This window comes from Ahaetulla prasina, chromosome 4, assembly GCF_028640845.1.
Source record: "Ahaetulla prasina isolate Xishuangbanna chromosome 4, ASM2864084v1, whole genome shotgun sequence".
NCBI classification, from domain to species: Eukaryota; Metazoa; Chordata; class Lepidosauria; order Squamata; family Colubridae; genus Ahaetulla; species Ahaetulla prasina.
The window spans coordinates 9,600,631-9,625,058 of NC_080542.1; the positions used below are offsets into that span (position 1 = coordinate 9,600,631).

At 40.9% G+C, this 24,428-nt stretch overlaps 1 pseudogene and 4 gene segments (V, D, J or C); all 5 read right to left on the reverse strand.

Moving 5' to 3' along the window:
- Window positions 1-8,172: 8,172 nt before the first annotated feature.
- On the reverse strand, window positions 8,173-8,742 carry LOC131197845 (Ig heavy chain V region 914-like). The segment is given in 2 exon segments: window positions 8,173-8,549; window positions 8,638-8,742. Coding segments are annotated over 2 exon segments (417 nt in total).
- Window positions 8,743-10,459: 1,717 nt separating this feature from the next.
- Window positions 10,460-10,985, reverse strand: LOC131197846 (immunoglobulin heavy variable 3-33-like). The segment is given in 2 exon segments: window positions 10,460-10,782; window positions 10,871-10,985. Coding segments are annotated over 2 exon segments (363 nt in total).
- A 1,836-nt stretch (window positions 10,986-12,821) lies between these two features.
- On the reverse strand, window positions 12,822-13,392 carry LOC131197847 (immunoglobulin heavy variable 3-30-3-like; annotated as a pseudogene).
- A 2,040-nt stretch (window positions 13,393-15,432) lies between these two features.
- LOC131197848 (immunoglobulin heavy variable 3-33-like) lies at window positions 15,433-15,990 on the reverse strand. The segment is given in 2 exon segments: window positions 15,433-15,800; window positions 15,889-15,990. Coding segments are annotated over 2 exon segments (408 nt in total).
- A 4,193-nt stretch (window positions 15,991-20,183) lies between these two features.
- On the reverse strand, window positions 20,184-21,092 carry LOC131197849 (immunoglobulin heavy variable 3-30-3-like). The segment is given in 3 exon segments: window positions 20,184-20,235; window positions 20,572-20,899; window positions 20,987-21,092. Coding segments are annotated over 3 exon segments (420 nt in total).
- Window positions 21,093-24,428: the final 3,336 nt, after the last annotated feature.

Consider the following 24,428-nt stretch of genomic DNA (forward strand, 5'->3'; position numbering starts at 1 on the left):
TGGAGGCGGTGAAGCGTCCCTTCACTTTGTCTGAGTAGTTGATACTATGAGAATTATAGCTTATCTCTGCCACCCATTCCAGTCCTTTCCCAGGAGCCTGTCTCACCCACTGCATGGAATAATCACTCATGTCAAATCCAAAGACTTGGCAGGAGAGATGGAGAAACTCCCCAGGTCTTCTCTTGTCCCCTCCAGATTCCACCAGTTGGATCTCTGACCAGACACCTAAAAGGAAAGATATTTGAGTCAGTGCTCCTCCATGCAAGAATTAAAATGGGACGAAACTGACTAGGGAAGATCGAATGACCTCTCAGGACTGCTAGTAAGGACAACAAGTTGAGCCAACAAGTTGAATCATTTTTACTCCCTCTGACCAAAGGATGGGAATCAATAAGGAAAAGATTGCAGAGAAATGTATAAGCTTTGTGCTGGTGGGTGTCGCCTGAAAGTGGATAAAGTAGACTCCTTTAAAGGGGAAATTGTTTCCTGTTTTACATATTGCTTGGGATAAAACAGTTCCTCAGTGCATTCGTTTACATATTTCTTTGAACAAGACCTACATATGTTGTTTTCAAATGATGTTCCAGTCTTAAGAAAACTGATAACAGGCAGGCTTTCTTTTTATTTTTCTTTGAGTATCAATAATAGAATAAGAAAATAACAGAGTTGGAAGGGAACTTGGAGGTCTTCTAGTCCAACCCCCTGCTCAGGCTGGAAATCCTATACCACTTCAGACAAATGGTTGTCCAACCTCTTCTTTAAAAACTTCCAGTGTTGGAGCATTCACAACTTCTGGAGGGAATTTGTTCCACTGATTAATTGTTCTCACTGTTAGGAAATTTCTCCTTACTACAGACTGCTTCTCTCCTTGATTAATTTCCCCCCATTGTTTCTTGTTCTGCCCTCAGGTGCTTGACTCCCTCTTCTTTGGGGCAGCCCCTGAGATATTGGAACACTGCTATCATCCCTCCTTGTCCTTCTTTTCATTAAATTGAAATGACTTGGATGAGGGAATAGATGGGGAACTCATCAAATTTGCAGATGACACCAAGTTGGCAGGAATAGCCAACACTCCAGAAGGTCGGGCTGGGATAGCTCAGGCAATAGAGAAGCCTGTTATTAGAACACAAAGCCTGCAATTACTGCAGGTTCGAGCCCGGCCCAAGGTTGACTCAGCCTTCCACCCTTTATAAGGTAGGTAAAATGAGGACCCAGATTGTTGGGGGGGCAATAAGTTGACTTTGTAAAAAAATATACAAATAGAATGAGACTATTGCCTTATACATTGTAAGCCGCCCTGAGTCTTCGGAGAAGGACGGGGTATAAATGTAAACAAAAAAAAAAAGGTAGGCTCAAGATACAGAAGGATCTTGACAGACTTGAACATTGGGCGTTATGTAACAAAATGAAATTCAGTGGTGAAAAAAGTAAGGTTCTACATTTAGGCAAGAAAAACAAAATGTACAGGTACAGTACAGGTGGTACCTTGCTCAGAATATGTGGTACATATGCTCCGAAGCACACTCTCTAGCAAGGACTCCCACTGAATTTAAATCTCTAACAAAGGTTTTTATCATGAAATAAATACATAATGTTTTTGATCCTGTCACCTCTACTCCAAACCCCTGCTCAAGCAGGAGACCCTATACCATTTCGGACAAATGTTTGTCCAATCACTTCTTTAAAATGTCCAGTGATGGAACCCCTATAACCTCCGGTGGCAAGTCGTTCCACTGATTAATTGTTCTCATTGTCAGGAAATTTCTCCTTAGTTCTAGATTGCTTCTCTCCTTGATTAATTTCCATCCATTGCTTCTTCTTCTGACTTCAGGAGCTTTGTAGAATAGATGGACCCCCGTTCTTTGTGACAGATCTTTAATACTAATAATAACTCCTAGACCAAACCTCACCAAAAATATCACTGGAAGCCAAGGTCACCAAATACAGATCATACTTTGATCATGCCATGGGAGCTGAGTCACTCTAAAAATCAGTCATGCTGGGAATGAACATTGGAAAAAGAAGGGGCCAGTCTAGTACCTGCTGACTGGACACTATAAAGCAGCGGTTCTCAACCTGTGGGTCGCGATCTCGTTGGGGATTGAATGACGATTTGCCAGGGGTCGCCTAAGACCATCGGAAATATGGGAAGTATACTTGCGAGTCGAAGAATCGCGCTCCAATGGTTGACTCTACAAGCCAGCTGCAGGCTCTCAAATCGCTAGCCGGATTCAGCTTCAGGCGCGATGAATTAAAAAAGAGAGAAATCTTTGCTCTGATGTCTCCCTCTCAAGCCAGCTGCAATCACTCCCAATCGCTAGCCTAACCTGGCTTCAGGCGCGATAAACTTAATAGGGGAGGAGTCTCCGCTTTAATGCCTCCGTCCTCAAGGCAATCGCAAGCAGTTCAGATCGCTAGCCGATACGGCTTCAGGCGCGATAAATTCAAAACGAAAATAATTTTACGGTTGGGGTCGCCACATCGTGGGGAATTGTATTAAAGGGGTCGCAGCACTATAAAGGTTGAGAACCACTGCTATAAAGGATGACACCGGGATGACCATGGCAGACCAAAAGGAGGTGGAGGACAGTGGTGAAATGTAAAATTTGTTATTACAAGTTCTGTGGGCGTGGCTTTGTGGGGGGGGGTAATGTGAATGGGTGGGCGTGGCCAACTTTTTTTTTTAACTTTTAAGAGCATTTTTTCTACAACCGAAGAGGTTGTAGAAAAAATGCTTTTAAAAGGCTCTGACGATCCTAGCTGAGTTGCCTGATTGTCAGGGGCTTTTGTTTTCTTTTAAAAGCTTTTTTTTTACCTTTAAAAGAAAAGAAAAGCCTCTGATGATCAGGCAACTCAGCTGGGATCGTCAGAACCTTTTAAAAGCATTTTTTACAACCTCTTCGGCTGAAGAGGTTGTAGAAAAAAATGCTTTTAAAAGCCTCTGTTGATCCCAGCTGAGCTGCACGATCATCAGAGGCATTTTAAAAAAACTTTTAAAAGCATTTTTTCGGCCGAAGGAAAAATGCTTTTAAAAGTAAAAAACCCAAAAACCTCTGATGATCACGCTGTTCAGCTGGGCATGGTGGGGGAGGGCAGCGATTTTCCTACCATTTCTCCGAACCACTCGCCGCCATTGCTATTGAATTGGGTGATCCGGTCTGAACTGGGAGCATTTCATCCCTGGTAGAGGGGCATGGAGAGGCGTGATCCATAGATTGGCTGAGGGTCAGACATGACAACAACAGGCAGGGGACAAATTCACGATTGCTTTGAATGACGATTTGAAAAATTCCACCACTGCTCAAAAACGACTCAATATAATGGGGATTAAACGCACAGAAGGGCATTTTTTTAAGAAACATAATAGAAACAGGATATAAAAAAGTTAATTTTACGGGGGTGGAGGGGAAGAGAAGAAAATCTGGGAGATTTTGCTTGTTTACTAAGTCATCCAACACCCAACTTTTGTTGTTGTTGTTGTTTGTGATTTTTGTGAAAATTGAAGCGAGGACACATCTTCTTAATTCTCCAAGGAGATTCGTTCAGAGCAGGTATTTCCCTAATGTGTGTTTGCCAGTTTGGATATTTAGAAGGATTATCCTAAGGTTTCCTTTTCACCCTTCCACCAAGACACTAAACAACCACCTTTCATTCCAGTGAAATAAAATCAACTGGTAGACTTGGAATTTTATATTTCGTTACAGCAAACTTTTTAAATACTTGCTGTTGTGGTCCGCAGCAACCTGCAGACCGGGCAGTGAAGTCGGACAATGAGGCGGCTGGGGAGGACAATGGGCCAATCCTGGAGTCAGGGGAAGACCCGGATGAGGGCTCTGCGTTGGAGGCAGAGATGGGACCAGGGCCATCTGGGAGCGATGCATGGACTACGGAGCTTCCAGAGGCAGACAGCAGAGAGGAAGAGGAACAGGAGGAGCCTGTTCCTAATGCAGGTGGGAGAGCTGCCAGAAGGCAAGAGCAGCTGAAGCAAAAAGGACGACTCAGGAGTAAGGCCAGAAGATGATTGGCCCCTCCCATAAGGCTTAAAAGAGCAGCAATGAGCCATTGGGTTCCTTGTAAAAAAGCAACGTTGATTCCAGTGCTTCTTGTCAGCGTCTCTTGAATTTTATTGGGTTCTTGCCAAGAGAAGCCTTTGGCAGGTTGCCAAAGACATCAAAAGTTGGTGATAAGGCCGAAGAATTTGTTTTGGGCTAAAACTGAGGATGAATTAATTCTCAACTCTTTTAATAAACTAAGTTTGTTCAAGACTGAATTCTGTTTGGTAATCACTACTTGGGCCTCGGTCACAACACTTGCACCCAAACTTCTTCAAGTTCTCACGACTATAGTGACCAGACGTCCCGCTTTTGGCATGACAGTCCCGCTTTTTAATAATTTGTCCCGTGTCCCGCAGCAATTCCAAAAAGTCCCGATTTTTTTTTGTTTCACCCCCATTCTGAAAATGGGAGGTGGCAACGCAAGAGGAGGAGGCGGAGAAGGGGGAGTGGCAGAGAAGGGGGCGCGAGAGGGAGGAGAGACTCCGCTTGACTTCACCCGAGAGGAAGAGAAGAGCCGAGAGGAGAGCCGAGCCTGCCTGGAAGAGCGGAGAAGCAGCAGCCACTCCTCCTCCTTCAGGCAGATGGCAAGACTCAGCATGCATGCGCAGCCCCCCCCGCCCCCCCCCCCATCAATGGTGTCCTGCTTTGCCATCGCTGAAATCTGGTTACTTTACACTAGACAATGATCAACGCTCATTGATAACCCAGGATCTGAGGCTTAAGCAAGTTGCAGAAGTGCTCTGGAGAAAGGAAGGATTCTTGTCTGGCAACAGAATCACTTCCACTCACTGTGTATGTTGCACAGTAATAGACAGCCGTATCTTCAGCTTTGAGGCTGCTCATTTGCAGATACAGCTGGCTTTTAGCATTGTCCCTGGAGATGGTGAAGTGGCCCTTGACTTTGTCTGAGTATGTAAGAATCCCCGAATTGTAGTTTATGTATGACACCCATTTTGGTCCTTTCCCAGGAGCCTGTCTCACCCAGCTCATGCCATGAGTGCTGAAGGTGAATCCAGAGCCTTGGCAGGAGAGACGGAGGGACTCCCCAGGTCTTCTCACATCCCCTCCAGACTCCACCAACTGGATTTGAGATTGGACTCCTAAAAAGGAAAATGATTTTTTTTTAAAAAAATGAGATTTTCTGCCTAGAGGAGCAGAACATGGAAATAAACTCTATATGGCGGAATGATTACCTTTGAGGAATACTAGTAAGGATACAAGGTTTAGCCACATTTTTGCTCACTCTGATGAGTGGAGGGAATTGACCAGAGAGTATTCCAGAAATAGCGCAAGGTTTAAGTTGGTGGATGTTGTCTGAAAAGGGAAACCATAGGACTCCTTTAAAGGGGAAATTATGCCTCGATTTACATATCTGTTGGGATAAAAGAACCCTTGAATGACAGTCTTCAGTGAACATTGCTTATATGTGCCTTTTGTAATTAGCACTGCAGTTCTAACAAAAGGCTTAGACACATGTTTTTTCTTTGAGTTAATAGGAGAAAGGGTCACTTTAATGCACATAATCTACAAAAAGTAGTTAACTTAAAAAAAAAATCCCTACTTTTCAAAATGATTTTATGTCACAGAGAATAAGTTGACCTTTAATCTCGCTTAGGGAATCTTATTTAGGGAATCTTAAAAAAACTAGCACATTTTAATTGGGACGTTTGCTATGAGTTTGATTCATTAGCCATTGTTTAGTATATGGAAAATCCCAGCGACCTTCAAGGTAACATGGCTCGGAGAGTCAAAACTGAAGCAAGGTTTTGCTTCTTCTTAATTCTCCAGGGGAATTGTTCAGAGCAGATATTTCCGCAGTGCGTGTTTGCCAGGAGGATTATCCTAAATTTTCTTTTTCCATCATTCTCCGCGACAGGAAAACATTCCATTCCAGTGAAGCCAAATTAATTCATTAACAGGGAAGTACAATTTTTTTTGTTTGTTTGTTTGTTTCAGCAAACTTTTTGATACCTGGAACCAAACATCCTGAAATTCTCACTGATGATCAAATTTCAATAATAACTCCAGGATTTGAGGGTTAGAGAAGCTACTCTGAAGAAAAGAAGGTTATTGTTTAGCTTCAGATTCACTTCCTCTCACTGTGTCTCTCGCACAGTAATAGACCGCCGTGTCTTCAGCTTTGAGGCTGTTCATTTGCAGATACAGCTGGCTTTTGGCATTGTCCCTGGAGGTGGTGACGCGTCCTTTGACTTTGTCTGAGTAGTAAGTACTGGAACCAGTGGTTATGTAGGCCACCCATTCCAGTCCTTTCCCTGGAGCCTGTCTCACCCAGTGCATACCATAGCTGCTGAAGGTGAAACCAGAACCTTGGCAGGTGAGACGGAGGGACTCTCCAGGTCTTCTCACATCACCTCCAGACTCCACCAACTGTACTTGAGATTGGACTCCTAAAAAGAAAAGGACTGCTTTTTAATGAGATCTCCTGCATAGAGGAGCAGAATATGGAAATAAACTCTATATGGGGCAAATAATTATCTTTGAGGAGTACTAGTATGGACTAGTACTAGTATGGACTAGTATGAGGTTTAGCCACATTTTTGCTTGCTCTAATGAATGGAGGGAAGTGACAGGGGAGGATTCAGGAAATAGCACAAGGTTTAGGTTTGTGGGTGTTTGAAGAGGGAAACCAACGAGGCTCCTTTAAAGGGGAAATTATGCCCCAATTTACATATCTCTTGGGATAAAAGAGCCCTTGACCAATACACTTCTGAGAATATCCCTTCCATGTGCATTTTGTAGTTAGCATTGCAGTTCTAAGAAAAGGCTTAGGCACATGTTTTTTTTTGTGTTTTTTTTTTGTTGTTGTTTTTTTGAGTTAATAGGAGAAAGAGTGAGTTTACTGGACATTAACTACGAAAAAGGCTTGAAAAATTTCACTATTTTTCAAAATGATTTTCCAACATAGGGAATAAATTGACCTTTAGTCTCACTTAAAAAACTAATTAGGGATGCGGTGGCTTAGTGGGTAAGACGCTGAGCTTGTCAATCAAGAGGTCGGCAGTTCAGCGGTTTGAATCCCTAGTGCCGCATAATAAGGTGAGCACCCGTTACTTTTCCCAGCTTCTGCCAAGCTAGCAGTTCGAAAGCACGTAAAAAATGCAAGTAGAAAAATAGGGACCACCTTTGGTGGGAAGATAACAGCGTTCCGTGCACCTTTGGCATTGAGTCATGCCGGCCACATGACTACGGAGACGTCTTCAGACAGCGCTGGCTCTTTGGCTATGAAATGGAGATGAGCAGCCCCCCCTAGAGTCAGGAACGACTAGCACGTATGTGCGAGGGGAACCTTTACCTTTACCATTAAGGAAACTAATTAGACAGGGTAAAAAAAGCTAGCACATTTCATTTAGGACTTTGCTATGAGATTGATTCAGGGGTGAAATCCGACAGGTTCTGGAGAACCACTAGCAGAAATTTTCAGACGTTCAGAGAACCAGCAAATACCACCTCTGGCTGGCCACAGATTGGGGAGGGAATGGGGATTTTGCAGTGTCCTTCCCCTGCCGTGCCACCAAGCCACACCATGTCGATCAAGCCACATCCACAGAACTGGTAGTAACAGAAATTGGATTTCACCACTGGATTGATTCATTAACTGTTGCTTATTATATGGAAAATCCCAGCTATCTTCAAGGTAAGATGCCCTGGAGAGTCAAAACTGAAGCAAGGACATGTCTTCTTAATTCTCCAAGGAGATTTGTTCAGAGCAGATATTTCCTCGGTGTGTGTTTGCCAGAAGGATTATCCTAAATTTTCCTTTCCATCCTTCCCCCATGATACCAAAGGACAACATTCCATTCCAGTGAAGCCAAATTAACACAAAAACAGGGAAACGGACTTAAATTTTTATTTTGTTTCAGCAAACCTTTTGATACCTAAGCTCACCAGCGTGCCTTCTGTCCCTGTCCTCATGTTTTCTTTTATTCAACCCTTTTACATGTGTTTATAATTATGTTTACAATTGTATCTCTCATAAAATAGATGCTTGATGAAAATAAATAAATAAATAAGATAAAAAATAAAAATAAAATAGAACCAAACATCCCGAAATTCTCACTGATGACCAAATCTCAACGATAACTCCAGGATTTGAGGGTTAGACAAGCTGCTCTGAAGAAAGGAAGGGAGGTTCTTGTCTGGCTTCAGATTCACTTTCTCTCACTGTGTCTCTCGTACAGTAATAGACTCCCGTGTCTTCAGGTTTGAGGCTGCTCATTTGCAGATACAGCTGGTTTCTGGCATTATCCCTGGAGATGGTGAAGCGGCCCTTCACTTTGTCTGAGTAGAACTTTCCACTGGAACCAGAGGAGATGCCTGCAACCCATTCCAGGCCTTTCCCTGGGGCCTGTCTCACCCAGTTCATGGCATAGCTGCCGAAGGTGAATCCAGAACCTTGGCAGGTGAGACGGAGGGACTCTCCAGGTCTTCTCACACCCCCTCCAGACTCCACCAGCTGTACTTGAGATTGGACTCCTAAAAAGAAAAGGATTGCTTTTTAATGAGATCTCCTGCATAGAGGAGCAGAATATGGAAATAAACTCTATATGAGGGAAATAATGACCTTTGAGGAGTACTAGTATGGACACGAAGTTTAGCCACATTTTTGCTTGCTCTAATGAATGAAAGGAAGTGATAGGGGAGGATTCAGGAAATAGCGCAAGGTTTAGGTTTGTGGGTGTTTGAAGAGGGAAACCAATGAGGCTCCTTTAAAGGGGAAATTGTGCCCCAATTTACATATCTATTGGGATAAAAGAACCCTTGACCAATACACTTATGTGAACATCCCTTCCATGTGCATTTTGTAGTTAGCATTGCAGTTCTAAGAAAAGGCTTAGGCACATGTTGTTGTTTGTTTTGAGTTAATAGGAGAAAGAGTGAGTTTACTGGACATTAGCTACGAAAAAGGCTTGAAAAGCCTTTTCAAAATGATTTTCCAACATCGGGAATAAATTGACCTTTAGTCTCACTTAAGGAAACTAATTAGGGACATGGTGGCTTAGTGGGTAAGACGCTGAGCTTGTCAATCAAGAGGTCGGAATTACAGCAGTTTGAATCCCTAGTGCCGCGTAATAGGGTGAGCGCCCGTTACCTGTCCCAGCTTCTGCCAAGCTAGCAGTTCGAAAGCACATAAAAAATGCAAGTAGAAAAATAGGGACCACCTTTGGTGGGAAGGTAACAGCGTTCCATGAGTCTTTGGCATTGAGTCATGCCAGCCACATGACCACGGAGACGTCTTCAGACAGCGCTGGCTCTTTGGCTTTGAAATGGAAATAAGCACTGCCCCCTAGAGTCGGGAACGACTAGCACGTATGTGCGAGGGGAACCTTTACCTTTAAGGAAACTAATTATACAGGATAAAAAAAGCTAGCACATTTGAGTTAGGACTTTGCTATGAGATTGATTCAGGGCATAAGAGCACAAAAGTGCCTACCATTCCTGTCCTATTGTTCCCTTTCATTATATCAAATTAATATAGTTCTTGCATACTTTTACTTATATATATGTTTATATGATGTATTGTTGTTTTATGTTGATGTTTGTGTATACTGTCATGACAAAAATAAAAAAAATAAAAAATCAACAGGTTCTTACAGGTTCTGGAGAACCGGTAGCAGAAATCGTGAGCAGTTGGGAGAAGCAGTAGCGGAAATTTTGATATGTTCAGAGAACCAGCAAATACCACCTCTGCTGGCCCCAGATTGGGGAGGGAATGGGGATTTTGCAGTATCTTTCCCCTGCCACGCCCACCAAGCCACACCATGCCCACCAAGCCACGCCCATAGAAACGGTAGTAACAAAAATTGGATTTCACCACTGGATTGATTCATTAACTATTGTTTATTATATGGAAAATCCCAGCCATCTTAAAGGTAACATGCCTTGGAGAGTCAAAACTTAAGAAAGAACATGTCTTCTTAATTCTCCAAGGAGATTTGTTCAGAGCTAATATTTCCTCGGTGTGTGTCTGCCAGAAGGTTAATCCTAAATTTTCCTTTCCATCCTTCCCCCATGATACCAAAGGACAATATTCCATTCCAGTGAAGCCAAATTAACACAAAAACAGGGAAACGGACTTAGTTTTTTATTTTGTTTCAGCGAACCTTTTGATACCTAAGCGCACCAGCGTGCCTACTGCCCCTGTCCTCATGTTTTCTTTTATTCATACCCTTTACATGTGTTTATAATTATGTTTACACTTGTATCTCTCATAAAATACATGCTTGAGGAAAATAAATACAAAATAAAATAAAAAATAAAAATAAAATAGAATGAAACATCCCGAAATTCTCACTGATGACCAAATCTCAATGATAATGCCAGGATTTGAAGGTTAGACAAGCTGCTCTGAAGAAAGGAAGGGAGGTTCTTGTCTGGCTTCAGATTCACTTCCTCTCACTGTGTCTCGCACAGTAATAGATTCCTGTGTCTTCAGGATTGAGGCTGTTCATTTGCAGATACAGCTGGCTTTTGGCATTGTCCCTGGAGACGGTGAAGCGCCCTTTGACAGACTCTGCATACTCTTGCCTACTGGCATCATACCAAATAACTGCAACCCATTCCAGTCCTTTCCCTGGAGCCTGTCTCACCCAGTACATGCCATAGCTGCCGAAGGTGAATCCAGAACCTTGGCAGGTGAGACGGAGGGACTCTCCAGGTCTTCTCACACCCCCTCCAGACTCCACCAACTGTACTTGAGATTGGACTCCTAAAAAGAAAAGGATTGCTTTTTAATGATATCTCCTGCATAGAGGAGCAGAATATGGAAATAAACTCTATATGGGGGAAATAATTACCTTTGAGGAGTACTAGTATGGACAGGAGGTTTAGCCACATTTTTGCTTGCTCTAATGAATGAAGGGAAGTGACAGGGGAGGATTCAGGAAATAGCGCAAAGTTTAGGTTTGTGGGTGGTTGAAGAGGGAAACCAATGAGGCTCCTTTAAAGGGGAAATTGTGCCTCCATTTACATATCTGATGGGATAAAAGACATTTCGATGAACATAACTTACATCTGCATTTTGGAATAAACATTCTAGTCCTAAGAAAAGTTTTGGACACATTGTTTTTCCTCTTGAATTAATAAGAGATAGGGCCCGTTTACTGTAGATTAACTACAAAAAAAGCTTTAAGCTTTAAAAAATAAAGCTTCACTATATTTCCAAATGATTTTATGTAATCGTGAATAAACAGAGACTTTGTCTCATTTAAGGAAACTTTTTAGAAAGGGGGGGCGGGGGAAAGCTAGCACATTTGAATTAGAACATTTGCTATCAGATTGCTTCTTAAACCATCGTTTATTTTATGAAAAATGCCAGTTACCTTCAAGGAACCCTTTTTTCAGCTAGGCTAGTTGGTTCCACTAAACTCACGAAGTAAAAGCTTAAGTCATTTTGTTATCAAATACAGTCTCTCAATTCAAACAGAAAGATTACACTACTAACCAGAGCATATAAAACATTTGCTAGACCAATTCTTGAATACAGCTCGCCTGTCTGGAACCCACATCTCATTTCTGACATAAATACAATTGAGTGTGTCCAGAAATATTTTACAAGAAGAGTTTTTCACTCCTCTGATCACAACAAAATACCTTATGCCACCAGATTTGAAATCCTGGGTTTAGAAAACTTAGAACTCCACCGTCTTCGACATGACCTGAGTTTAACTCATAGAATCATCTGTTACAATGTCCTTCCTGTTGAAGACTACTTCAGCTCCAATCGCAACAATACACGAGCACACAATAGATTTAAGCTTAATGTGAACCGTTCCAATCTTGATTGCAGAAAATATGACTTTAGTAACAGAGTTGTTAATGCCTGGAATGCACTACCTGACTCTGTGGTCTCTTCCCAAAATCCCCAAAGCTTTAACCAAAAACTGTCTACTATTGACCTCACCCCATTCACAAAGAGGTTTGTAAGGGGCGTGCATAAGAGCACAAACGTGCCTACCATTCCTGTCCTAACGTTCCCTTTGATTGTATCCAATTTCATATAGTTATTACATACTTATGCTTATATATATATGCTTATATATCGTATAGTTATTTCATGCTTATGCTTACATATACTGTTGTGACAAATAAATAAATAAATAAATAAATAAAATATCTTTGTATTATCCAAAAGATTCGGCTTGCTCTAGTTTTTCTGTTCTAAACCCAGACATGGCTTCCCAGTATGGATTATACTATCTGGAGAAGTGAAGTTTTTTTGAATTCCATGGAGAGAAACTTTAAAGTCTCGTCACGGTAACAGAGTTGGAAGGGACCTTGGAGGTCATACAGTCCAACCCACTGCTCACCGAGGAAACCATCTGGTCAGGCTAGGTGGATTAACTTCTGCACTGCTGTATATTATTTGTATGTATAATACTTTAACTGTTTTATAAGTTCGCTGAATATGATAGCGTCATTTTTTCATTTTGTTTCCATTTAAAACCTTCTTTTAACAAAAACCCTCTGCTGATGGTGGGGCTCAGCAGAGGCAGGGGGGTTGGGGCCAGGGATTTTTGCTACCATCCTCCGAACCAGCAACTAGCATCGCTACCGGATCGCACGAGCCGGTCCGATCCAGGAGCATTTCACCCCTCCTTTGCACGTGTTTATAATTATGTTTACATTTGTATCTATCATAAAATACATGCTTGATGAAAATAAATAAATAAATAAAATAAAAATAAAATAGAACTAAACATCCCGAAATTCTCACTGATGATCAAATTTCAATGATAACTCCAGGATTTAAAGGTTAGACAAGCTGCTCTGAAGAAAGGAAGGTTCTTGTAAGGCCTCAGATTCACTTCCTCTCACTGTGTCTCTCGCACAGTAATAGACTCCCGTGTCTTCAGCTTTGAGGCTGTTCATTTGCAGATACAGCTGGCTTTTGGCATTGTCCCTGGAGACGGTGAAGCGACCCTTCACTTTGTCTGAGTAGAACTTTCCACTGGAATCATGATAGATGAGTGCAACCCATTCCAGTCCTTTCCCTGGAGCCTGTCTCACCCAGCTCATGTGGTAGCTTCCAAAAGTGAAACCAGAACCTTGGCAGGTGAGACGGAGGGACTCTCCAGGTCTTTCACACCCCCTCCAGACTCCACCAACTGTACTTGAGATTGGACTCCTAAAAAGAAAAGGATTGCTTTTTAGTGATATCTCCTGCATAAGGAGCAAAACATGGGAATTTGCTCTTTATGGGGGAAATAATTACCTTTGAGGAGTACTAGTATGGACATGAGGTTTAGCCACATTTTTGCTTGCTCTAATGAATGAAGGGAAGTGACAGGGGAGGATTCAGGAAATAGCGTAAGGTTTAGGTTTGTGGGTGGCTGAAGAGGAAAACCAATGAGGCTCCTTTAAAGGGGAAATAATGCCCCAATTTACATATCTGTTGGGATAAAAGAGCCCTTGACCAACACACTTCTGTGAACATCCCTTCCATGTGCATTTTGTAGTTAGCATTGCAGTTCTAAGAAAAGGCTTAGGCACATGTTTGTTTGTTTGTTTGTTTGTTTTGAGTTAATAGGAGAAAGAGTGAGTTTACTGGACATTAGCTACGAAAAAGGCTTGAAAAATTTCACTACTTTTCAAAATGATTTTCCAAAATCGGGAGTAAATTGACCTTTAGTCTCACTTAAGGAAACTAATTAGGGACATGGTGGCTTAGTGGGTAAGACGCTGAGCTTGTCAATCAAAAGGTCGGCAGTTCAGCGGTTTGAATCCCTAGTGCCGCGTAATAGGGTGAGCTCCTGTTATTTGTCCCAGCTTCTGCCAACCTAGCAGTTCGAAAGCACATAAAAAATGCAAGTAGAAAACTAGGGACTACCTTTGGTGGGAAGGTAACAGTGTTCCGTTAATCTTTGGCATTGAGTCATGCCAGCCACATGACCACGGAGACGTCTTCGGACAGCGCTGGCTCTTTGGCTTTGAAATGGAGATGAGCACTGCCCCCTAGAGTCGGGAACGACTAGCATGTATGTGTGAGGGGAACCTTTACCTTTACTTTTAAGGAAACTAATTAGACAGGATAAAAAAAGCTAGCACATTTGAGTTAGGATATTGCTATGAGATTGATTCAGGGCATAAGAGCACAAAAATGCCTACCATTCCTGTCCTATTGTTCCCTTTCATTATATCAAATTAATATAGTTGTTGCATACTTTTACTTATATATATGTTTATATGATGTGTTTTTGTTTTATGTTGATGTTTGTGTATACTGTCGTGACAACAACAACAAAAAAATCAACAGGTTCCGAAAGGCTCTGGAGAACCGGTAGCGGAAATTGTGAGCAGTTCGGAGAAGCAGTAGCAGAAATTTTGAGCAGTTCAGAGAACCAGCAAATACCACCTCTGGCTGGCCCCAGATTGGGGAGGGAATGGGGATTTTGCAGTATCCTTCCCCTGCCACGCCCACCAAGCCACACCATGCCGACCAAGCCACGCCCACAGAACTGGTAGTAACAAAAATTGGATTTCACCACTGGATGGATTCATTAACCATTGTTTATTATATGGAAAATCCCAGCCACCTTAAAGGTAACATGCCTTGGAGAGTCAAAACTGAAGCAAGGACATGTCTTCTTAATTCTCCAAGAAGATTTGTTCAGAGCAAATATTTCCTCGGTGTGTTTTTGCAAGAAGGATTATCCTAAATTTTCCTTTCCATCCTTCCCCTATGATACCAAAGGAGAACTTTCCATTCCAGTGAAGCCAAATTAACACATTAACAGGGAAACGGACTTAGTTTTTTATTTTGTTTCAGTGAACATTTTGATACCTAAGCGCACCAGCGTGCCTACTGTCCCTGTCCTCATGTTTCCTTTTATTCATACCTTTTACATGTGTTTATAATTATGTTTATACTTGTATCTATCATAAAATAGATGCTTGATGAAAATAAATAAATAAATAAAAAATAAAATAAAAATAAAATAGAACGAAACATCCCGAAATTCTCACTGATGACCAAATCTCAGTGATAACTCCAGGATTTGAGGGTTAGAGAATCCATATTGGGAAGCCATGTCTGGGTTTACAACAGAAAAACTAGAGCAAGCAGAATCTTTTGGATAATACAAAGATAATTATTTATTCTTCTGTTTGAAGTGAGAGACTCTATTTGGTCACAAAATGACTTAAGTTTTACTTTGTGAGTTGAATGTAAGGGGCATGCATAAGAGCAGTAGCGTACCTATAATTATGTTTACAATTGTATCTCTCATAAAATAGATGCTTGATGAAAATAAATAAATAAATAAGATTAAAAATAAAAATAAAATAGAACCAAACATCCCGAAATTCTCACTGATGACCAAATCTCAACGATAACTCCAGGATTTGAGGGTTAGAGAAGCTACTCTGAAGAAAGGAAGGGGGGTTCTTGTCTGGCTTCAGATTCACTTCCTCTCACTGTGCCTCTCGCACAGTAATAGACTCCCGTGTCTTCAGATTTGAGGCTGCTCATTTGCAGATACAGCTGGCTTCTGGCATTGTCCCTGGAGATGGTGAAGCGGCCCTTGACTTTGTCTGAGTAGAACTTTCCACTGGAATCAGAGTAGATGCCTGCAACCCATTCCAGGCCTTTCCCTGGAGCCTGTCTCACCCAGTTCATGCCATAGCTGCTGAAGGTGAACCCAGAACCTTGGCAGGTGAGACGGAGGGACTCTCCAGGTCTTCTCACACCCCCTCCAGACTCCACCAACTGTACTTGAGATTGGACTCCTAAAAAGAATAGGATTGCTTTTTAATGAGATCTCCTTCATAGAGGAGCAGAATATGGAAATAAACTCTATATGGGGGAAATAATTACCTTTGAGGAGTACTAGTATGGACACGAGGTTTATCCACATTTTTGCTTGCTCTAATGAATGGAGGGAAGTGACAGGGGAGGATTCAGGAAATAGCTCAAGGTTTAGGTTTGTGGGTGTTTGAAGAGGGAAACCAATGAGGCTCCTTTAAAGGGGAAATTGTGCCTCCATTTACATATCTGATGGGATAAAAGACATTTCGGTGAACATAACTTACATCTGCATTTGGGAATAAACATTCTAGTCCTAAGAAAAGTTTTGGACACATTTTTTCCCCTCTTGAATTAATAAGAGATAGGGCCCGTTTACTGTAGATTAACTACAAAAAAAGCTTGAAAAAATTCACTATATTTCCAAATGATTTTACATAATCGGGAATAAACGGAGACTTCATCTCATTTAAGAAAACCTATGAGAGAGGGGGGGGGGAAAGGCTAGCATATTTGAATTAGAACGTTTGCTATCAGATTGCTTCTTGAACCATCGTTTATTTTATGAAAAATCCCAGCTACCTTGAAGGGCTAGTTTTTATTTATTTATTTATTTGTTGAATACTAGGTATTACTTAGTACTAGGTATTAGATAATATATATAAGTATAAGAATGAATTGAATACATAAAATGAATACAATTAAAGGGAACATTAGGACAGGGATGATAGGCACGCTACTGCTCTTATGCACGCCCCTTACAGACCTCCTAGGAATGGGGTGAGGTCAACAGTAGCCAGTCTAAGGTTAAAATTTTGTGGATTTTGGGATGAAACCACAGAGTCAGGTAGTGCATTTCAGGCATTGACCACTCTGTTGCTGAAGTCATATTTTCTACAATCGAGTTTGGAGCGGTTTACCTTAAGTTTGTATCTCTTGTGTGCTCGTATATTGTTGTGGTTGAAGCTGAAGTAGTCATTGACAGGAAGGACATTGTAGCAGATGATTTTATGAGCTCTGCTTAGGTCATACCGAAGTCGGCGTAGTTCTTAATTTACTAAGCCCAAAATTTCAAGTCTGGTGGCATAAGGTATTTTGGTGGATCCATTCAACTCACAAAGTAAAACTTAAGTCATTTTGTGACCAAATAGAGTCTCTCACTTCAAACAGAACGATAAATAATTATCTTTGTATTATCCAAAAGATTCTGCTTGCTCTAGTTTTTCTGTTGTAAACCCAGACATGGCTTCCCAGTATGGATTATACTATCTGAAGAAGTGAAGTTCTTTTGAGTTCCATGGAGAGAAACTTTTAAAATCTTGTCACAGTAACAGAGTTGGGAGGGACCGTGGAGGTCATCTAGTCCAACCCACTGCTCACAGAGGAAATCCGTACTAGGGATTTGAACCGCCGAACTGCCAACCTTCCTGATCGACAAGCTCTGTGTCTTAGCCACAGAGCCATCTGGTCAGGCTAGGTGCATTAAATTCTGCATTGTTGTATACGATTTGTATCTATAATGTTTTAACGGTTTTATAAGTTCACTGAATATGATAACTTGATCCTTTCATTTTGTTTCCATTTCCAGCAAAGATTTCAAATACCTAGATAAGTTTTCTTTTCTTTTTTTTTTCCTGGTGGACTTAAACACAAAATCCGTTTTTTTATATAAAATTTCACATGAAGGAGTCCTGAAATGTAAAATTTTCCTGAGAATGTTTCAGTGAATCATTACAGAAATATAATAAAAAAATATTATCTGGCCTCCACAATGAGACAATATCGAATGACATTTATTTTAATTCCCTTCCCCACCCCCACAGGTGCCTAGAAAATGGGATTTCAGGAAACAACATTGCCCCCTAGTGTCCAAAATGAGGAGAGGACCCATCTTCCTAATTCTCTGAGGAGATTCTTTAGGTTCCAGATATTTCCTCAATTTAAGAACGGCAATTTGGACGTTTATGATGATTATCCTGAAGTTTTACTTCCAGGCTTCTGCCATGATAATAAAAAAACCTTTCAGTTCCATATATATCTATATCTATATCTATATCTATATCTATATCTATATCTATCTTTATGTATGTATGTATGTATGTATGTATGTATGTATGTATGTATGTAAGGTAAAGGTAAAGGTAAAGGTTCCCCTCGCACATACGTGCTAGTCGTTCCTGACTCTAGGGGGCAGTGCTCATCTCCGTTTCAAAGCCGAAGAGTCAAAGCGCGGTCCGAAGACGTCTCCGTGGTCATGTGGCCGGCATGACTCAACGCCAAAGGCACACAGAATGCTACTACCTTCCCACCAAAGGTGGTTCCTATTTTTCTACTTGCATTTTTTACGTGCTTTCGAAACTGCTAGGTTGGCAGAAGCTGGGACAAGTAATGGGAGCTCACCGAGTTATACGGCAGGACTAGGGATTCGAACCACTGAACTGCCGGCCTTTCAATCGACAAGCTCAGCGTCCTAGCCCCTGAGCCACCACGTTCCTCATATATATGTATATACAGCCTTCTGCCACAATATTAAAAAACAACTTTCAGTTACACACACACACACACACACACACACACACACACACACACACACATATATATTTATATATATATTTTCAGAGGTTTTCGCGGGTGTTTCTATGTAGGTCTTTGGTTATACGGGTTTTCTCCCGCGTAAAATTGGAGGTGTCTTGGCGACGTTTCGGCAAAGTCTCATCCGTCATCTTCTCTCAGAATGCTCCCAGAAGCACATAGCTGAAGCCTGAAGATGACGAATGAGACTTCGTCAAACGCCGCCAAGACACTTCCAATTTTATGTGGAGAAAACCTATATATATATATATATATATATATATATATATATATATATATATATATATATATATATATATATATATATATATATATATATATATATATATATATAAAGAGAGAGAGAGAGAGAGAGAGAGAGAGAGAGAGAGATCTTTGAAGCTGTTCATTTGCAGGTAAATCTGACTTTTGGCCTTGTCCCTGGAGATTGTTGTGCCTCGTCCTCCCTCCTCTCCTCAGTCGGGCCCCTCCCGTCTCCTCCCGGGCCTGCTATCAGATTTGGAGTTTGATAATGAAGATGAATGGCCTGTCATGCCTCCAGCCCCCAGCTCTGGCCCCATGGCCGGACAGGATGTCAGGAATGAACAAACAAACCTGACTCCTGCACCGTGTGAGCAGGGAGCCAGCCACGTACTGGAATTACCGGCAGCAGATCCAGCGGAAGAGATTTCACATTGAGAGGATCCCCACTTTCGGAGATCTGAGAGGCGACGTCAGCAGAAGGAAGGGAGGGTCAGGCCTGGATAAATGCTGAGTCATGGAGCCACACCCCCAGCCTATATAAAGGACCAGCTTGAGTCAAGCAACTTTGAGTCAAGCAAAGTCTCATTTAGTTTGCTGAAGTCACAACTTGGATTCCTGTCTGTCCTGAGAAATCTGAAAGGAATTTGGCAAAGCTGCAGAGGCTTCGTGGCCACGCTTGATATGGACTTCCTAGACCCGGTCATCGGAGGGGGAGGGGGACATGACAGAGATGGTGAAACGGCCCTTGACTTTGTCTGAGTAGTAAATATTTAGCGGAATTGGAGTTTATCTCTGCCACCCATTCCAATCCTTTGCCTGGAGCCTCTCTCCCACAAGACATAGAGTGATTGCTGAAGGTGAATCCAGAGGCTTGGCAGGAGAAATGAAGGAACTCCCTCCAGACTCCAGGTATAATTCCATATTACGACCTCAAATTAAACTTTAACTTTTTATATATATTTTTAAAAAATAAGTTTTAATAAACAATTTTTTTAAACAAAAACAAAAACAAAAATTAACACTTTCTTCTTTTCAAAAGTTTCACATCAATCAATACTTATACATTTTCTCTCTCTTATCCTCATGTATCTTTCATAGATATATTTCTAATATATCATATATATATCACTATAATATATTATATTATTCTAATTATTTTATTTACATGTATACTTAGATATACACGTGTACCCAATTTCCTTTCCACAATGTTTGTTTCTTCCTATTTGTTCTTGTATTTCTACTCCTAATTTATCCTTTATTTAAACTTTCCTGGTCCTTTTATTTTTTTCTCCTTTTCCTCCAACCATTTATACCATCTCTCCCAGACTAGATAATATTCTGTTTCCTTTTTTTCTTCTATCTCCTTCGTAAGCTTATCCATTTCCGCACATTCCATGATTTTTCTAATTACATTGTCTTCAGATGGTATATTGTTATTTTTCCAGTTCTGTGCGTAGATATCTGTTCTTCATTCTCCAAGGAGATTGGTTCAGAGCAGGTATTTCCCCAGTGTGTGTTTGCCAGAAGGATTATCCTTTCCATCCTTCCCCCATGATATCAAAGGAGAACATTCCATTCCAGTGAAGCCAAATTAACTCATAAACAGGGAAAAGGACTTAATTTTTTATTTTGTTTCAGCGAACCTTTTGATACCTAAGTGTACCAGCGTACCTACTGTCCCTGTCCTCATATTTTCTTTTATTCATAACTTTTACATGTGCTTATAATTATGTTTACACTTGTATCTATCATAAAATACATGCTTGATGAAAATAAATAAATAAATATGATAAAAAATAAAAATAATAGACCCAAACATCCCGAAATTCTCACTGATGACCAAAACTCAATGATAACTCCAGGATTTGAGGGTTAGAGAAGCTACTCTGAAGAAAATAAGGTTCTTGTAAGGCCTCAGATTCACTTCCTCTCACTGTGTGTCTCGCACAGTAATAGACTCCCGTGTCTTCAGCTTTGAGGCTGTTCATTTGCAGATACAGCTGGCTTTTGGCATTGTCCCTGGAGATGGTGAAGCGGCCCTTCACTTTGTCTGAGTAGAACTTTCCACTGGAATCAGTATAAATGAGTGCAACCCATTCCAGTCCTTTCCCTGGAGCCTGTCTCACCCAGTGCATCCAATAGCTGCTGAAGGTGAACCCAGAACTTTGGCAGGTGAGACGGAGGGACTCTCCAGGTCTTCTCACACCCCCTCCAGACTCCACCAACTGTACTTGAGATTGGACTCCTAAAAAGAAAAGGATTGCTTTTTAGTGCTATCTCCTGCATAAGGAGCAAAACATGGGAATTCGCTCTTTATGGGGGAAATAATTACCTTTGAGGAGTACTAGTATGGACACCAGGTTTAGCCACATTTTTACTCACTCTAATGAGTGGAGGGAATTGACCAGAGAGTATTCAGTAAATAGCGCAAAGTTTAGGTTGGTGTGTGTTGTCTGAAAAGGGAAACTATGGGGCTCTTTTAAAGGGGAAATTGTGCCTCGATTTACATATCTGTTGGGATAAAAGAGCCCTTGATTCTATTTCTGTGAACATCACTTCCATGTGCCTTTTGTAATTAGCACTGCAGTTCTAAGAAAAGGCTTAGACACATTTTTTTTCTTTGAGTTAATAAGAGAAAGGGTCAGTTTACTGTACATTAACTACGGAAAAGGCTTGAAAAATTTCACTACTTTTCAAAATGATTTTCCGACATAGGGAATAAATTGACCTTTAGTCTCACTTAAGGAAATTAATTAGGGACGCAGTGGCTTAGTGGGTAAGACACTGAGCATGTCGATCAAAGGGTCGGCAGTTCAGCGGTTCGAATCCCTAGTGCCGCGTAACGGGGTGAGCGCCTGTTACTTGTCTCAGCTTCTGCCAACCTAGCAGTTCGAAAGCACGTAAAAAATGCAAGTAGAAAAATAGGGACCACCTTTGGTGGGAAGGTAACAGCGTTCCGTGAGTCTTTGGCATTGAGTCATGCCGGCCACATGACTACGGAGACGTCTTCGGACAGCGCTGGCTCTTTGGCTTTGAAATGGAGATGAGCACCGCCCCCTAGAGTCAGGAACGACTCGCACGTATGTGCGAGGGGAACCTTTACCTTTACCTTTAAGGAAACTAATTAGACAGGATAAAAAAAGCTAGCACATTTGAGTTAGGACTTTGCTATGAGATTGATTTAGGGCATAAGAGCACAAAAGTGCCTAATATTCCTTTCCTATTGTTTCCTTTCATTATATCAAATTAATATAGTTGTTGCATACTTTTACTTATATATATGTTTATATGATGTATTGTTGTTTTATGTTGATGTTTGTGTATACTGTCGTAACAAAAAGAAAAATAAAAAAAAATTCATCAGGTTCTGACAGGTTCTGGAGAACCAGTAGCGAAAATTTTGAGCAGTTCGGAGAACCAGTAGCAGAAATTTTGAGCAGTTCAGAGAACCGGCAAATACCACCTCTGGCTGGCCCTAGAGTGGGGTGGGAATGGCGATTTTGCAATACCCTTCCCACAGGAATGGGGTGGGAATGGCGATTTTGCAGTATCCTTCCCCTGCCACGCCCACCAAGCCATACCATACCCACCAAACCACGCCCACAGAACCGGTAGTAAAAAAAATTGGATTTCACCACTGGATTGATTCATTAACCATTGTTTATTTTATGGAAAATCCCAGCTACCTTCAAGGTAACATGGCTTGGAGAATCAAAACTGAAGCAAGGACGTCTCTTCTTAATTCTCCAAGGGGATTTGTATATATATCACTTCCATGTGCATTTTGTAGTTAGCATTGCAGTTCTAAGAAAAGGCTTAGACACATGTTTTTTCTTTGAGTTAATAGGAGAAAGGGTGAGTTTACTGGACAATAACTACGAAAAAGGCTCAAAAAATTTCACAAATTGATTTTCTGACATAGGGAATAAATTGACCTTTAGTCTCACTTAAAGAAACTAATTAGGAACGTGGTCCTCATGTTTTCTTTTATTCATACCTTTTACATGTGTTTATAATTATGTTCACACTTTTATCTATCATAAAATACATGCTTGATGAAAATCAATAAATAAATAAGATAAAAAATAAAAATAAAATAGAACCAAACATCCCGAAATTCTCACTGATGACCAAATCTCAATGATAACTCCAGGATTTGAGGGTTAGACAAGCTACTCTGAAGAAAAGAAGATTATTGTTTAGCTTCAGATTCACGTCCTCTCACTGTGTCCCTCGCACAGTAATAGATTGCTGTGTCTTCAGCTTTGAGGCTGTTCATTTGCAGATACAGCTGGCTTTTGGCATTGTCCCTGGAGATGGTGAAGCGCCCTTTTACTTTGTCTGAGTATAACTTTCCACTGGAATCAGAGTAGATGCCTGCAACCCATTCCAGGCCTTTCCCTGGGGCCTGTCTCACCCAATTCATGCCATAGCTGCTGAAGGTGAATCCAGAACCTTGGCAGGAGAGATGGAGGGACTCCCCAGGTCTTCTCACATCCCCTCCAGACTCCACCAACTGGACTTCAGATTGGACTCCTAAAAAGAAAGTAATTGCTTTTGATGAGATCTCCTGCATACAAGAGCAGAATAAGGAAATAACCTTTACAGAGGGGGAGTAATTACCTTTGAGGACTACAAGTAAGGACACAAGGTTTAGCCACATTTTTGCTCCCTTTAATGAGTGGAGGATATTGACAAGAGGGGATTCAGGAAATAGCACAAAGTTTAGCTTGGTGGGTGTTGTCTGAAAAGGGAAAACATGTGGCTCTTTTAAAGGGGAAATAGTGCCTTGATTTACATATCTGTTGGGATAAAATAGCCCTTGACCAAAACACTTCTGTGAAGATCACCTCCGTGCACATTTTGTAAATAACCTTGCAGTCCTAAGAAAAGGATTGTGACCTATTTATTTATTTATTTATTTATTTATTTATTTATTTATTTATTTATTTATTTTATGAATTAATAGGCCAAAGGGCAAATTTACTGAGCATTAACGAAAAGAAAAGCCTGAAAAATACACTAAATGCACTGTTTTTATTTCTTTATTTTGTAGAAAACCCCAAATACATTCAATGGCAGTTGAACCGCAAGGAAGACATTTTCAACTAGACTAGTTGGGGCCACTCAATTCACAAAGTCGAACTTCAAGTCATATTGTGACCAAATACTCTCTCTTATTCCAGAGAGTATAATAAATAATTCTCTTTGTGTTATCCAAAAGATTTTGTTTACTGTAGGTCATCTGTTGGAAAGCCAAATAGGGCTTCCTGGTAAGGATTCCGGGGTCTTGAGAAATTAAATTCTTTTCAGATCCCTTGAAAGAAACTCCAATATTTTCTGGATTGGGGTACATATTTGTATCCCTAATGCTTTAACTGTTTTACATGTTCACTGAATATGGTAATACAATCCCTTCATTGTTATTTTATTTTATTTATTTTTTATTTATTTTTTATTTTATTAGATTTTTATACCGCCCTTCTCCCGAAGGACTCAGGGCGGTGTACAGCCAGAAGATAAAACCCACAATATACACAAATTAAAACAGAAATTAAAACGAGCATATTACAAAAGTGGCCGACATTTAAAAGTTTAAAACCCTAAAAATTAATAAATAACCCCAATTAAAATTTACTAAAACTTTTAAGCCAGTCCCGCTTGAATAAATAAATGCGTTTTCAGCTCATGGCGAAAAGTCCGAAGATTAAGCACTTGGCGTAGACCAGGGGGAAGTTCGTTCCAAAGCGTAGGAGCTCTAACAGAGAAGGCCC